General features: G+C 39.9%; 1 protein-coding gene across 1 annotated transcript in view; it reads right to left on the reverse strand.

Moving 5' to 3' along the window:
* MCF2L2 (MCF.2 cell line derived transforming sequence-like 2) overlaps positions 1 to 16545 on the reverse strand; it is a 128952-nt gene that overhangs the window by 79515 nt on the left and 32892 nt on the right. The window contains exons 6-13 of the mRNA XM_056498796.1: positions 14653 to 14769; positions 11332 to 11481; positions 10206 to 10330; positions 8545 to 8659; positions 7813 to 7932; positions 7501 to 7692; positions 6954 to 7145; positions 6416 to 6593 (exon numbers count right to left, since the gene is read on the reverse strand). Coding sequence (XP_056354771.1) covers positions 6416 to 6593; positions 6954 to 7145; positions 7501 to 7692; positions 7813 to 7932; positions 8545 to 8659; positions 10206 to 10330; positions 11332 to 11481; positions 14653 to 14769 — 1189 coding nt within the window. The remainder of the gene's footprint in view (positions 1 to 6415; positions 6594 to 6953; positions 7146 to 7500; positions 7693 to 7812; positions 7933 to 8544; positions 8660 to 10205; positions 10331 to 11331; positions 11482 to 14652; positions 14770 to 16545) is intronic.

Raw genomic sequence — 16545 nt, forward strand, 5'->3', positions numbered from 1 at the left:
TCACAATTTTTATGGATATGGCATGGAAATAAAGGGAAGCAATAGAAATAACTTCAGAAAACATGAGGACTTTCACTTAGAAGAGCATAATCAGCAATACCAAGTTGTTTGGCTTATTCATTAATCAGAAAATTTTGTAGCTTGAAGGGATGGTTGACACCGGTACGAAAACCCTTGTTGAAAGCAATCAACAGGAAAAGTGGAAATCAGTTACAACTTTGATGTCTGAATCACAACTTGCAAGCTCAGACAGCTCCAGGTGATCCAGGAAAGAGAGCATGGGGCAGTTTAAATGAAAGATGACACATTCACAAGAAGCCAAACTGCAGGTGCTTCTTGATCCAGCAGCAAATTACTCAGGTCAGTTCACAATCTGTGTCTTGGCTTCCTCAATGACATATTTCAGAAAAGTAGACAGGTACAAGATAATAAAGCAGTCAAGTCCAGCTGAGTCTGTTTCAGAGATGAATTTGATTCATACTGACACAGCAAACTTCCCTTTCCAATTTGACCCAGAAACTAGCAGAAAACAGGAAACAAGATGCTTTTGTTATGCTCTGGACAATTTTTCAGTTTTTCAGTTTGATTGGTCCATAGTCAGAGACTGCTAAAAGTCATTGCATTTAACTAGTTTCTGGAGCAGAAACAGCACAAATACCTGCCAATTATTATTGCACTAATTACTGTGGAACTGGAAATATAAGGGAAACTCCCTTATAAAATTCAGTATGGTTAGCTGTTTCAAGGTCAGTACAGTATTGTCTTGCTGAAGAGGCTGAAAATTATAGTGTTGAGCTGCCTACTGAAAGAATAAAGGCACAGGAACAAAGCAAGACTAGGAATGATCTAATGTCTGCATGGTTTCAAGGTTGTTTTCATCAAATCCAGTACTCCCCTGGATGATACATAATGATGATTAATGAATTTATTAATATTTTAAATTGCTTGATTCTGCTTTTAAAGCAAATATTGTCAAAGGATGATTTAAAGCAGAGTTTAGGTCTGTCAATTGCATTCAGCTGGAGAACCACTACACTTTTCAATGAGGCTTTAGTACAGTTTACTGTTTTTTTATGAACAAGTTTCATGACAAACATGGAATCACTGTTGTATTATTTAGCCACAGAAAATGGTAAAATGGGCTGTACTGTTTCTAAAGCTGCTAGAAAATTACTGAGACTCATGTTCTCTGTTTTGCTTTGCAAAACACCTCTTCACCCCTCTAAGACTGAAATAAATTCAGTGAGGGAAACTTGCTGCCCTGCTTGTGAGAAAAAGCTGTGGTTTCACCCGTTTCACCCCCTGCTCCTGCTTGGAAGTACAAAGACACCATCTCTCAGTTGCTGATCTCTTACAGGGGGGCTCATCCCCCACTGAGGGACAGACAGAACAGTGGGCAGCTCCCAGGTGCTCAGAGACAGCTGGATTAGTTCACTTGGGTAAGGAGCCAAATTAGCTCCTGCTAGATTAATTGTAACTCAGCTAGCAAGAGGCACAGGCCATAGTCAAGCGTTGTAATACATGCTCAGCACCTGTAAGGTATTCCAAGCCCCCCTCAAGTAAATACCACACTTTCCATGGGGGAACTCCCCCATCACGTTTTCCCATCTGTTTTCTGTATAGGTATGTGCATTCTCACTAATCACCTACAGCAGAATCAAATTCATTTGGCAAGAACAAGCATGGAAACAACTAGCCTGCTAAACTTTATTGGGACTTGTTGCTCATGCTGTCCAACAGGAACATGAGTTTGAAGATAATTAGTGGCTTAATTGCTGTTTTGAATGCTGGTGATGACCAAACAATGTTTAGGCAGCTAAAGAAACACCAGAGCAGCTATGGTTTGTCACTTAATGGCTTAGGGCAGAAAGACTTTGCCATTCTTAGGCAATATGATTTAGACTTCTTCCCTCTAGCAAAATTTCTGTTAAGCCCCTGAAAATCTGCTGATTCAAGAAGCACAGAGTGAGGTTCCTGGACATGGAATATTCTTCTGCTAGGAGACACTACTTGATTTCCTCAGACTGGCCCAAGTGTAATAGCAGTCCCACAGTCACAAAACTGAAAGTATCTTTTTCTTTTTTCAACTTCATAGAAATATACTAAACCATAGCTACTAGTGGTTTCTCAAACCATTCATGAAAGTCACATACACCATCCCCTCTGAGTCAGCTAACCTCTTCACAGCTTCACTTCCCCTGCACACATCCCCAGACTCCTGCAAGAAATTCTTCTTTTATCCTCTGTCCAGATGTTACTAGTTAGTGAGTGTTATGCACTAGTGACTGTGAGGAATGTTGGACTGGATCCAATGAGCAGTTGTATACATTTAAATGAGATGGAACCAACTTAAATTTTATTATTTAAAGAACTGAAAAGGCTCCAGCTGTGTTCCCCCTTATGGATCTTGTGTTCTAAGTTGGCCTTCTAAGATGCTTATATGGTGAGTCATGGATTTTGTACGTGCAATGTGCTGTTAAATATGTTATTTGTTTAACAAGCTCACAGAAATTTTGACATCTCTGCTCCTGCATTTCACATTTATGTTGCACACAAAGAACTCTCTAAGTGAATATTTTATAGCAATTTGTGCTTCCATGTTCCAACTCTTGCCAGAAAGGTAACTAAAGCAAGACATTTTTCCTAACCATGGTCACTGAGATGGCCAAATTATCTTTTACTGAAATTTTCCAAGAACATCTGAGGCTGAAGGAAATAGCCTTTGGGAAAGTTTCATTACAAAGAGTAAGAGTTTGGGAGAATTACAAGCACATTAAAATAGATAAATGCTAACTGCAGTAATTCCTAATAGCTTGTATTATCCTTTCCATCCTTTAGGTTCTCTAGTTCCTCTCATTGTGCCTGACAGACTGAGTGGTTCAACTCTGTGGACCTATTCCAATTCACTCCATGCTAAAGAGTTTTGCACAGAAATGCAGAGAACAAATATGTAGTCAAATCATCAAAAATTATGCCCTCAGAAGTGAATCAGAGCAAAAATATTTCCATATCAAGTGCCACTACTTTCCTCCAAGCAGACATAGGGGCAAATTTAGCCATTAGTATTCAAGGAGCTTCCACTGGGAGAAAACAGAGTTCTTCTTAAAATAAGGTGTCATATGTGCCACTTAAGTATTTTCAAGGTTCTTATTACAAAACGGACAACAGTTTTCTGCCTTTTCCAGGTTGATCTGTGAATAATATTTAATCAAGTTCTCACAGCTAAAATATGCATCAAATACAGCTGGCACAGACTTTTCAGCATCACAATAATTTCAGAACTAGTACTTCAGTCTTGAACAAGCCTGTCCCTGCAAAATATAGAATTCCACTTGTGAAACCAGAAGCATTGAGCAAAACTGGGAATAATCTAAATTTTTTTTCAGAGTTTCCAGACCCATAGAAAAGTGTTGACTAAAGGAGAGTCAACTCTGAACTGCCCTTCTGGATCTTCACTAAGCCAAAAGATTGCTGAGAGTCACCAGAAACCATAAGGACATGGACATGAAACTGTGATAGCAATTTCCCTGACAGAAACCTGCCCTTTTTCTCAGAGGTGGTATCAGCTGTGCCTGTGTGCAGGAAGTCCATCTCTGCCTACATATTTATCCATGTAAAATGGAGAGTCTGACATTTAGAATAATGAAGTATTTAATGTCTGAGCTTTCATATCTGTGAAGATTTTTCCATTACACCCTGAACTGGACTGAATTTTCCCTACTGCTCCCTGTTAGGAAAATGGATAGTCAGCAAGGAAGAGCAAAACAAAATCTATTCTGGAACAAATGTAACTTCTTTTCCTTTCACAGACCAACCACCCCAGTGCTGCCATGGTATTGTTACTCTGCTGCCTGAGGACAAAAGCCTTTCTCTCTGGTCTTCTATTTCTGTTTACTACATTTTATTGCTTTTACTTGCCTTTATATTTACATAGTCTAGAAACATGGTATTTTCCTGTTGTCATATTCTATTTTGCAAGCTTTTAGAAATATTCAGGTATGTCCTGGGTAAAAAATGACAAATGAGTTACAAAACCTGTTTCAAGAAGGTGCTCTAAGCTTCTCTCAGGTTTCCAAGATGTTGCTCAATAAATTCTTCCCATAAGTAAATGCTGATAGTGCATTGATGCCATGAATGTGAAGAAAGGACACAGAGGAAAGTCCAAAAGAGGGTAGATTCAAGAAGAGCAGAATTTCACAGCCTCATTTTCAAGCTTGGAATAGGACTCAGTGTCCCTGTTTCTATTCTCAGACACATTTCAGAGTCAGACTGTGAAACACCTTGGTGAATTCCTCATTTTATCTGGGCTTCAGTTTTCTACCTGAAATAAAAGATGTTAAAATACTGACCAGTACCTGCCAAGTGCTTTGGAATTCTGAGGGAAAGGGCACTGGGGAATTCCAAAGTATGATACTTTATAGCAGAAAACTGGACAACACCAAAACTATTAATACAGAATATGTGAATATACATGTACTATTTATGGCTGGTAAAGTCACTGACTGTGAGTCCCTGGATGACCTGTAGATACTCAGGCACTTCTGCTTCTTTGCACAGAGGTACTCTCAGTCAGTCACCTTAAAGAATTTGAATGGAATGGCAGAGTCTGCTTATCAATATTTGAACAGGACTGGGTTGCACTTTGCACCCCCTCACAACCAGAGTAGCGTTTTAAAATATATGTCACCTATCTATTATTTTGCAACAGGACATTAAAGGCTAAGCCTTGTCACACAGTTTTCCTGTACTGGGTTGTATAACCATGAACTGCACTTCAAGGCAGAGAGCAAGGGAGCAACTCACGACTTTCTGTGAAAGAGCTGATAGTATATGGGATGGGCTGTATGAACAAGAATCAAAACTTAGAGCGCTGTCACAAACCAGTGGCTGTTCTATAAGGTTCTATACGTATCAACATTTAATTTAAAAATCTGCAAATGTACTAAAATGACAAGAAAGAAGTTCAAGAAACAGTTCAAGAGACTGCATTCATAAACAGAACAGCAAGAGTAGCTTCTAGCCTGAAGATGCAGTTTCACAGTAGGTGAAAGCCATCCTAAAACTTGTTGCCACTGACAGGAACTAACTGGCTCTGACCTCCTGACCCCATAACCCCATTTCTGCAACTTCCTCTGCTTCAGCACTAGTGGCCATGCAGTGAGCATTCTGATGAACTCTGACATTAGTGCAGCTTGGAGCAGGTGACTGGGCTGTGTGATCTCCAGAGCTTCCTGCATTTCCCTAACTCATGCAATGGAAAAAGAACTACTGCAGTTTTGCGGTCTGTTTGTCCAGTTTGCAGGGCAAACCACAACTCCAACAAGCTGACTGCCTGCCCAGTGCAGGGGAGCACAGGGCTGGAGCGTGGGTGTGTGGCAGAGCAGGATCTATTCACAGGCATTGCGTTCTCAGCTTGACTTAAACCAAAAGAGAAGCCGAAACTTGAGGTAGGGACTGAACATAAAAAACACAGCTAGCATGGATTGGGGGGGGAAAATGTACAGATGTCAAACCAGCATGGGAATGGGAAGAAGATGATTTTCCTTTGGAAGAAAGGACAAATGTTAGGGAGAGGAGAACAGTAACACTTAGTGTGACTTTCTGCTGGTATGCCTAGAAAGCAAAATGGTCAGGCTACTGCCCATCCTAATCTTCCTGTTGAGAAAACAGTTTATGGAATGCTCTTTATGCAAATCACAGAGTTTTTTTAAAGGCTTTTTGCTAAAGGCTTCCCTTTTGAATAGCCTTGAGGTTCCAAAGGGACAACCCCTTCCTGCAACCAAGCACAGGGTGTCTTAACTTCACCCATATTCCTTTTCCAGAAAACAGCTATCTTGGTTAAATGCACATGCTAACTTCAAATGAGGAATCCAGTAATTTCTAAACAGAAGCAATGCTCAGCTTATATGGGTAGCAGAGGATAAGGCAGAAAGTGAACTAACATTTATGTAGAGGGGGAAAAGCAAAAAATTCCACAAATGAGTCAGCGTCACTCACTAATGAACCCTTAATTTTGCAAGTATCTGATTGAAACCTCAGGAATTATGACACTTGAAAGCCAAATATTCACATTACATTATCTGCAATGTAAAAGAGGTTCTCGTGCTTACATTGCAGGCTTGCATTGACTACCCTGGCTTGAATATTTGAGAATTAGCAATACAAGACACACTGAGACAAGGTATAGAAACGTACTCTGTAGATTAGATCTAGGAAGAGAAACCTGGTGGGTTTTTTTGATTCACCCTTATTTATATGTTTGAATGAGAGATATTTCATACTCATTTTTACTAGCTGGACCTGCAAGGCTGACATTGCACATCAAATTCAAGTGTTCCTACTGATAACAAAAATCAAACCTGACCATGTGGACAAAACACTGGTGTGAGTCTGAAAGCAGCTGCTCATGGCCTACCTACTGCTGCTGGTCTGGTAATCTTTGGTGATGCTCGCTTTGGGGAAGATTCAGGATGTGGAGCAACAGGTTGTACTGGCCGGGTCTGTTTGGCTGCCAGCTTCTTCAGACTTACTTGCCTCTTGTCAAACATTTCTTGTACATCTTCGAGTTTTTGTACAATTCTTTGGGCATTGGCCTTGACAAAGAAAAGGCAAACAACAAATGGTTGTCAGCACTGGACTAAGCGAGTGAAGAAAGGATTTGTATTACCAGACTCAGACTAGAGGTGGAGATCACACTGTGCTGCAGTTCATTGCAGACATGGTGACTCAAGCAGCGTTTCTAGCACTGCTCTGAAGAAAATTATGTATGTGTTGCATGACTACTCTTATGAGTAATACTTACTGCCACAAATACTGACCTCTGTGCCCTTTCAGAGTAGGGAAAGAGGTGAGTTTTAGCAGACTCAAATATATAGCCCAATACAATCTCATGGACAAAGTAATCAGAAATTTTTAACTTCTAAGTGAGCACATGCACATCTGAGGGGTTTCACCTTTATTTCAGGGGTGAGGATCATGTCAAACTGATTGTAGAACTCCTTTGGGTTGGAGAGCTGATGTTCCTTAGCAGTAACCAAGAACTTCTCAATTTCAACGAGTGCAGTTTCAGCTCCCTCTTGTGACTGGCACTTGTCCACAGCTTGGGAAGCTAAGAGGTAGATTCCAGCTTCACACCATTGGCTTGCCTTTAAAGAAAAGTGGGGGAAGAAGGACTTATCATCACTGACAGTCCAAGTTGTCAGGCATTGCTTTTACTCTATGAAAAACAGACTTGCATTTTAGTGACATTAACGTGTCATTAAAGTAGATGAATGTTACTCATAGCATGCAGCAGTTCCTGCCCACAAGTCACCTCATCAGCATATGCAGAACTGAACTTGCTAAACTAATGCAAAGCTCCAATATTTATACAAACATTTACTGAATGAAATGGAAAAAACCAAACACAACTTTTTATCTTCATCATAATTACCTGAGTTTATAAAATTCTTCATTCTTAGCAGAACCTTGCCAGAGCTGTTATCTGAGAAGGTCACTCACCTTATCTAACTGCTTATGCAGCTCAAGAGACTTTCCCAAAATATCATACTTTTTCTTGGTCTCATTGGTAAAATCATCACAAATCCGCCTGAGTTCAACACACTTTGGTCTAATGGAGTCAACTGCATAATGGTTGTTTTGGATGAGCTGTTCTCCATGGAGAGCTAGAGACTGGGCCTTCTCCAAAGGTTCCTGTGAAATTAATGAGAAAGAGCCAAAGTTAGAATGACATATGCATGTCACAATGATGTGACAAAGAAGTGTGTAGAATACCATGTCTGTAACAGCTAGAATACTAAATTGAGTGCAAACCTGTCCTTTCTCTTCCAGATGTTTCTGTTCCTTTAGGAGGTTCTCAACTCGAGTCACACTGTCTCCAATGTCAGCAAAACCTGCTTGTGTTTCCATGAGGTTATCCAATGTCAGTTTTACCTAAAAAACAGCAACAAAAAAAACACCAAAACAAAATAAACCCACCTCAAACCCCATCACAAGGTACTGACAAAAATTACAACATTCACCTAGCCTTTGAGAAGAGTCTGCATCTCAAGTTTAGTCTCTCAGCTTGTTCCAAAATGGAAAAGCCAAGGAATAAATCAACAACAAACAAATTTTCAGTCTACCTGCTTCTCACTAATAAGCCTACAAAGTTTTGACAATCTCTAACTCCAGAGTTTATATTAATCCAGCACCTGTATTTCTCTTTCTGAACTATAGTCACTTGACTCTGGTGGGATTGGCAATTTACCATCACAGAAGAATCTATGTTTGATAACTTCACACCTAAATGCAAAATTATTTATCAAAAAGTTGGTGCTCCACATTTTAGCTTCACTAAAATGGCAGTTTCCTCACTGTGCCTTATTGAAGTGTTATAAGACATCTGAAAGCTGTCAAGACTTTAATTTCTGAATATTCATTTCTTATTTCCCAATGAAGGTCTTCTCTCCTGACCTCCTTTTTGGACTGCCAGTATACTCTAAGTGTGGGTAGAATTGGACCTTATTTACCAGAGAAGGCTAGACAGTATGAAAAAAGAAATACCTCTCTAAAATCGTGTTCAAAGTGTCGAAGCTGCAGGCACTGTTCTAGTTTTAGATGATGCTTGGTCCAAAATTGATCAAAAGCCTTTTCTGTTTCATCCAACTGAGCCAACAACCTGTTAAGAAATTATAATGAATAGAATGTACTTTTTTCCTATAGTTAGTTTCTTTTAAGTTACAGTAATTGATGGCAGAAAGCAGAGCAGGGAGATGGCTGGGAGCCCTGCACTTATGTAAGAAGACTCTGTGTCACTTCTCCCATAAGCAATAGTTTGAATAAGAATGAAATTTGCAGTAGGACAGGCAGGAATGTGACAGATGAGTGACAACTACATGGATCTACTGTGGCAGTTACAGTCCTGCCTCCTGATGTGCAAGAGGGACTCAGAGCTGTTCCATGTGTGGGCAGCCAAGGGCAGCTGTCACTCCCCAGCTTCCACCCAATGCTTCAAAGATCATCCATCCCCAACTGATGCAGATTGAATATGATGCAGTTATTATTTTATGGAATGATTAAAACAGAACTCTAAAACTTGTTAATTTTCTTCACCCATCAGAAAAAGGCAAGGGCTGAATCATTTTTCCCAGTCCATTAAAAACAATAGATTAGAAGCTCATCATTACTACCGCGGACATTGTTTTACTTTGTGTAAATGATGAAACATTTATTTGCAAAAATATTAATCCCAAGGTGTAGATCTTCAGGCTACTAAGTCATCATCACAGTTTCTCAATGATCCATTAATTACAAAGTAGAACTATTTTAAAGAAGTAGAAAAAATGAAAAGGAAGTGTTCTCTGAATATCTTGGATTTCAGTAGATGGGCATTCTTTGGGCAGATAAGGGATCAGTGAGTGCTGAAATCATCAAGTTTTAGGGGCAAATGCCAATAGCTCCCTCCTATTCTTCTCAAAACAAATTTCTGTTTTCAATCTGTCCCTGGACTGGAAAACTTTTTTAATCAAAGCTAGTCATTGAATTCAAGATGAATTCACAAATTCCTTTGGGATGACTATTCAAAGGATTTTAAAGTATTCAGTGAAAAATATTAGGTCAGCTTTACTTTTAGCACCTTTGTTCCCAGTGAATGCAGACATGCTGAAACCCTAGCATGGCATTTCTCTTTGCACTGCATCACATGGCACAGGAGAAACTTCGATGTGGTGACCAAAAGCTTTATGGTAATAACTAGGTTTGTAGGAAGGAAAAGGGGGTTCTCTCTGTGTGTGCCTCTGCAGCTGTGACACACAGAATGCTTCAGTTATCTTCATCTTTTCCTCCCCCAGTATTTCCACAGACACTCACAAGCAGATCACCCTCTCATCTCACAGAGATTCAGGTGCTACTTTCTAACCAGGCACAGAAGTTTGGAAGTCATACATGTTATGGGGAAAGTAAGTCCCATGGTTAAATCTTCAGCCAGGTAGTTAGTGGTCTGACCAAAAATTACCAAGAAATTCAGGACTTGTTTTAACCTGCCTTGACAGTTTAAGTGAGTAACTTCCTCTAAACCATTCCCTTCTCTGACTTACCTGTCCAATAAATCCTGAGTAGGTGAACCAGTGGTAATTTACAGCCTGCATATTTAAATTATTCAAATTACATTTGCATCTCCTGGGAATAAATGAGCAAGTTGCACAAGGTAATCTAGCTCCACTGACCTTTCCACTGTGGCCACATTTTCCAGTTCATCTGGACTGAGCTTGCTGTTGGCACTTCTGGTGACTGGCTCTCGGATGCACGTCAGTAAGGTGGCCCCCTGCTTCACTGCTAGCTTCAGCTCATCCTGGGGGGAAAAAACAAGCCAAAAAATAAATTGTATGTACTTCTAACAACACTCACATCTCTTAGATGTCAACAGAGTAATGATAAAGGAGGATTCTTTCATAGGTACAAAATACTTGAAACAAAATATAAATTCTTACCAAAGGTGATATGTTTTTTCTAGCAAATGCAGAGACCTAACTCTTTTAACTTTTAATAGTAGATCTATTTCTGAGAAAAGGAATAATTTGTGAGCAGATTGCATATCTGACCAGGCCACTTGCAGAATAAATTATTCTACTACAAATTGAATGTATGCTGTAGATTGTAAGCTGAGAGACAGGCTTGAGACATTGCACTTCTTCATGGAATTTCCTCAAACAACATTGTGCCATGCTGAGCCATAGTACATCAGCTATAAGAACTCATCCACAGAAGTGTCTTTCCAGCATGAAAAATGAGCAATAAAAAAAACACAATGAGGCCCAAACATTAACTTGTCAGATGACGAATCCCCACATCACTGCACACTTCTTCCATAAAAATTGTTCTTATGCTAATATACTTAAGTAGTATTTTTAATCTTGTGTTTAACCTAAGGCATTTGTTGACAGCAGTAATATTTATTTATGATCCTTACTCTGCAAAGCTAAACTAGCCCCAACTTTTTTTTTAAACAAAACAACAGTCATCAGCTAGTTAGACTGTCTATCCTCACAGATGGCCTCTGTTTCTGCTGCAATGTAAGTCCATCCTTTCTGATGAACCCTTCATCAGGAGCCCATACTATTCCAGATGTGATCCCATTACTCCCCACTCACAGTGGAAGCGACTATTCCATTCTATCATCCCTGAAGCTGTAAAATATCCTTTTCCACAGCTGAATTGAATTGACCTCCTGAACCCAGGTGTCTGTCCTCCTCAGTGGTTTCCAGACAATGGACTGCCAAGTGATGGCAGAAAATTCTATTAGACCAGAACTCCTCTATTACACTGCTGGAGCCACAATGGGGCAACAATCACCTTCAGCTTGCTGTGGTGGTCGGTGTGTGAGGAGAGAAGCTCCTCTGTGCACTGCACATCATTGGGAAGTTCAGTCTCTGCTAAGTCTGTTCCAAAGCTCTGTAGCATCTGTGCTGTTGATTTTACTGTCATTGCAAAGTTTTCAATAGCCTGGAAAAGGAAAAGCATAAAGTCACAGATTGGTTATTCACCCTTAGCCCTTCAACAGCACTTTGGCTTCAGGCACACTGTGCTGCAAGTATGACATGCCTGTAAAGCTGGTCACATTGCCTTTTTTTGGGTGGATGTGCTAATTACAAATTAAACCATGTATCACAAATGACTTTTTCACAGGTCTGCACATATTGTCACCCCCATGAGCCAACGGGGAACTCCCAGAGCTCAGCAGACATAATGAAACCACAGAGGATATCAGCTTCAAAGCCAGGCCTGGAACTTCCGACACTCGGCCCATGCTTGCTGGGAAATTCTGCTGTGGGTAAAATTTTCATTAAGGCCTTATTTAAGTTGAGAACACTACTAAAATATATAGGGCAAAGCCTTTATATTTATACAGCCATTGTCCACTCAGCAGTAATCTGTCTTCCCCTGATTTCTGAATATGTGCATCTCCATCTTGCCTATCTGTATGAGATGCATTCTAGTCACTTCCTCCCATCTGTCCATGCCAGTACACAAATACAATAACAAGCAACTACAAATACAGTAAAAATGCATAAATTGATTGGAATTTCAGTGTTTCTTTATCACTTGGGTGCACCAACACAAAACTTGTCAGAAATCTGTTGTTTTAATGAAGAACAGGGAAGTGAGGAAGGCTAAAAAAAAACAATGCTGCCTTCTCAGAGCATAATATAATGTTCAGACCTGTGACATGTGATAAAAACCTTTATACTTAGTAGCAAGTAACTGCATGGGATGTTTTTTCATGATCATGACCAAATTTGGGGGTGACTGTGTTGTTCTGCAAAGATCTTTATTCTTTGGACTTTTAATCTAACCTGCCACAGGTTTGAGTCAGTAAGCAAGCACTAGGGATGCTCTTACACCCAGTCAAACACTATGTAGTTGTTGCACACTGCATGCCTTTCTCCAGCAATGATGGAAATTCATTGTTTGCAACCATGACAGATGAAAATATGCTGTGTTCTCAGTGAAAAACAAACTGGAGGTAGATCATCATTCAAAAGGTGTTGAGAGAAATTAGCCCACATTTGTGATCTCAAACATGTCCCCCATGAAGGAATGCTAGCAGAGTTCACAGCCTTCTTCCCTATTCCCCTATAAATTCATGTCTGCTTTCAACACAAGCAGTACAGACCCATGTATGCTCTATCTCACTGCTCAGCAGCTGTATCCTGCTGTTCTCAGCACTGAAACTACTGGATTAGAGTTGGTTAAAATGCCACTTCTGACTGCAACACAGACATGGCCATCCATGACCAAAGGTCATTTACTGAAAGCCAAAATGCACTCTATGGGCAAGAAAGTCCATAGGCTCCTGGCAGCCAAGAGAGGAGAGCAGAAACAGTGAACAATGCAAGGAGGTCAACATGTCACTGCCGTTTAGCCCATTTTAAGCTTTTTCAGAAGAAAAGCACTGGCAGGACAAGATATGAGAACACTGAGAGAAGCAGCAAAGGGCATGAAGACCATAGCTCAGCAAGACTGGAAGTCAGATTGTTTCAAGGTGCCATGGAAGCTGACACTTCCCTGATGACAGCCTCTTATCCAGCAGATATTCCTTGGCTGACTGCACCCTGAACTTGTCAGTGTTTCACTTACTAGAATGCTTGCCCCCACTCTCTCCTGTGTATATGAGCAATAAATTGTTTTATGTACCTAAGTTACATTAGTGGGTTGGTTTTTTCCAAGTCTCTGTGCTTGGTAATTTTTTTTCCAACAAATTTAACCAAAGCCTCTGGAGATTACACAGCCCTACTCCCCCAAATTCTTGGCTCATTTTTGTTCGCATATTTTACCAAATTATGTATTATTGCTTTAGGTAAACTCTGTCATTAATAAATAATGCAACCTTTCTTGTGCCTCTTTTTATCCCCCTTCATATTTTCAAACCTTTTGCTGTTTGAATGCTCTTATAGATGATTCATTTCTTCACACTCCCCCTTCCTGCAAGGACAGTTTCATATATTTGATACTTTTAGCACATAAGCCTGTTCACTCATTTCAACCCTAACCTTATTATAGTCAACACAGTTATAAATGCAGAAAATAAATGTTAGATAAAATTCAGATTCTATGTTTGCATATTTAGAAGCCTGAAATATTTGGTGGTTCTCAAGGAGACTAAAATTTAATTTTATAAGGACAGCAAAGTGCAAAAAAACTATAGCAAGAAAGAGACAAAAGTAATTTGACTTAAATTGTCTCAGAAATTTACCTCAGGTGTAACCTGCCCATCAGCAACAGACTCAAGCCCAGGGCTGCTCAGAACTTTGCAAACATTGAAGCTCACATTAGATGTGAGTTCTAATATACCAATCTTGCAAGTAGACCACAGAGAGACACAAACATTGTATAAATTCTCTGTGAAATTAATTACTTTTCCAGGATCATGACCCAGCTTAGCCCATTTTTGCTTAGGAAGAATGAGACAATATTTTGTCTGCTAATGTGTCATAGTTTGGAGTCTGTTTTTCGTGAACTGTCATCTTAACTGTGTACCATAATGAATTGTTTACATTGTTTTGAAGCAGACACTGAAATACATTAACCAACCCAAAAAGGGAAAAAACAATCAAACCTGTACACGTTTCCTCAATAGAATAAAAAAGTCTTTTTGCCTTCCTACTAAGAACTGTTCTTCAGTTACCCAAAATAAGACACAGCTGGAGTGCATGCTTGTATAGTATAGAAATGAAAAATAAAACATAGAGCCATGAGTAGTTTTATTCTCTTAAAAGCATGGACATAATTAATCATTCAAGTGAGACTTTTAACCTTACTTTTGACCTTTGTAAAGTCAGCAAAGTGCTACAGCCTATTTTCAATTTCAGCTGAAGGCCTATTAATACCATTAATTATTTAAAAGGCAAGAGAGAATGTGCCCACAGGCCTTGCTGAGTAAGAATACCAGGACACAGCTGGGCCCTGGGCCAGGTATGCAGTGAGATACAATTACTGCTTCCATGACACACTTTGGGGGAATTTGCCTTTCTCTGTTTGAGTCATGGATTTCCTCTTTCCCTGAGTTCCTAGCAGAGTCCATAGGCTGCAATGCAACAGAAAGGTTACTGGTTAGTGGCTGTTTTGCACGTGTCAGCTGCAGAGCTGTGGCGTGGCAGAGAGAGCAGCACTCACGGTTCGGTGATGGATCCACTGGCTGTGGCCGTACTCCAGCGTTCCCCCCAGCTCCCGGGTCAGCTGGCTCTTGTCAATGTAGCCATGCAGATCAGAGACAGAATTTAACATGATGATCTGAAACACAAACACACTGCACTGAGAGAAATAACGAGCCTTTCAATCACTGTTCCCAGTATCTGGGTTTGCCTTAACATACATGACCACTGCAGTTCCACCAGAGGCCATCAGTTCTCATTTTCCACTTTCTCATGCCATGGCCACAGTTTATTTTCCCTAGATTTTGCCTTTTCAATGTCTACATGGACATTCTTGAAGTAACCTTGGTTTGACATCATCTTCCTCCCTGCTGAGCAGACTCATTTTGCATGTGCATCAAGTGCAATAATTTATTCTCTAGATAACATTTATTTACAGAGAATGAGGCATAGGCAAATTAAAAGCTTCCTCAACACCAACCATTAAGAGTAAGATTTTTCTTTCAGTTTTGTGGGGTTTTTTGCCACTGTATGTTCACTGAATTCACTGGCATTTTTCCATTTCAAATCATAATGGAAGAGAAAGGAGAGATAAACTGAGATCCATTTTTTTACATTAGAATCTCCTTACCACTAGATTCGCTTGAAGAAAGCCAAACAAGACTGGAGCTCAGCTTCAGATAAGCAGCATTACCTTTTGGCAACCACTGTAAATTTATCAACACAAGCGGTTACACAAATAAAAATTCTCAAGCAGGCCTCCACTCTATTCTTATCCATTTCTAGCAGTTCATCTTCTCCTTGACCTCTGTCTTTAAACACAGAAATTAGGAGATCTTGTTGATGAAGAAACTGTGGCAAAGAAATCTCAGCCAAAGTTAAAGGAAAAACTGTTCCCTGAATGTGTTATGAAACACTGTTCTGTTATGATCAAAGCCAAAAAGCTCAAAAAGCTGCATCATCTTGAAAAAGCCTGACACTGGAACATAAAGTCTATGCACTAATTCTGAATTGGAAATCACATTTGAAAAACTAAGTTTTAACTGCTTTGTAGCTCTTCCCCATCAGAGATGTTGCTGACAAGTTAGAAATCTTCTGATACTTCAAACCTCACTGAAACCACAGATGAATACTTTCATGCAATTTTCTTCTAGGAAGAATTTTATGTTTGCTCTAACCTGGTATGCCCAGCATGAGCCACAAAACAAACCTATTAATATTGCCAGCTATTGCTACCCAACAGGGCGTGGCTCTTCACCATGCAGGCACTCCTGCAGGAGAAAGCCTATGAGCAATCCAGAATCCATTTTAAAAAAACAATCTAAGAGAGCATTAGCATCTCCCATGCTGCTTGCCAGACAGACAGCTGGAGAGTGCAAGGGAGCAGCAGTTTGGAAGGGAAGGGTCAGTGTGGAACATGGAGCTGTGGGGGGGCTGCTTCTGGATGGGTTAGGCTGTCAAAAAGAAGTCACAGCCTACAAAGCTCAATGAAGTGCTTGCTATGGGCAGATTGTTCAGCCTTTTATGTATGTTCTGAAGATGCTTTAATTCACTTCCTGTGATGGGAGGTTCCTTGGATACATCTCTGGGTGCTCCTTTTGAATTCACAGATTTTAATCTCAGATGAACCCTGCTGTGTCTCCTGTATTTCTATATCTTGACCCTGGTTAATGATATTGAATCAAATCACCATTCCCATAAAGATTTACCTCATGAGGTTTTATTACCCACATTTTTATGTCAATGTGACATAAATCCTGCATTTCTTTTTTGTGTCTGGTTGGTTATTTCAGCCTTTATTTCCAGCTCCTATTTGATCTTCTGGTTTATACTCATTCCAGTGTTTATTTAAGTAAATCTATTTCATTGAACTTATTTACAGTCTGACGGCTCAAATAAACCATTAAACAAATGT

Source organism: Oenanthe melanoleuca, chromosome 9 (genome assembly GCF_029582105.1).
Source record: "Oenanthe melanoleuca isolate GR-GAL-2019-014 chromosome 9, OMel1.0, whole genome shotgun sequence".
NCBI classification, from domain to species: domain Eukaryota; kingdom Metazoa; phylum Chordata; class Aves; order Passeriformes; family Muscicapidae; genus Oenanthe; species Oenanthe melanoleuca.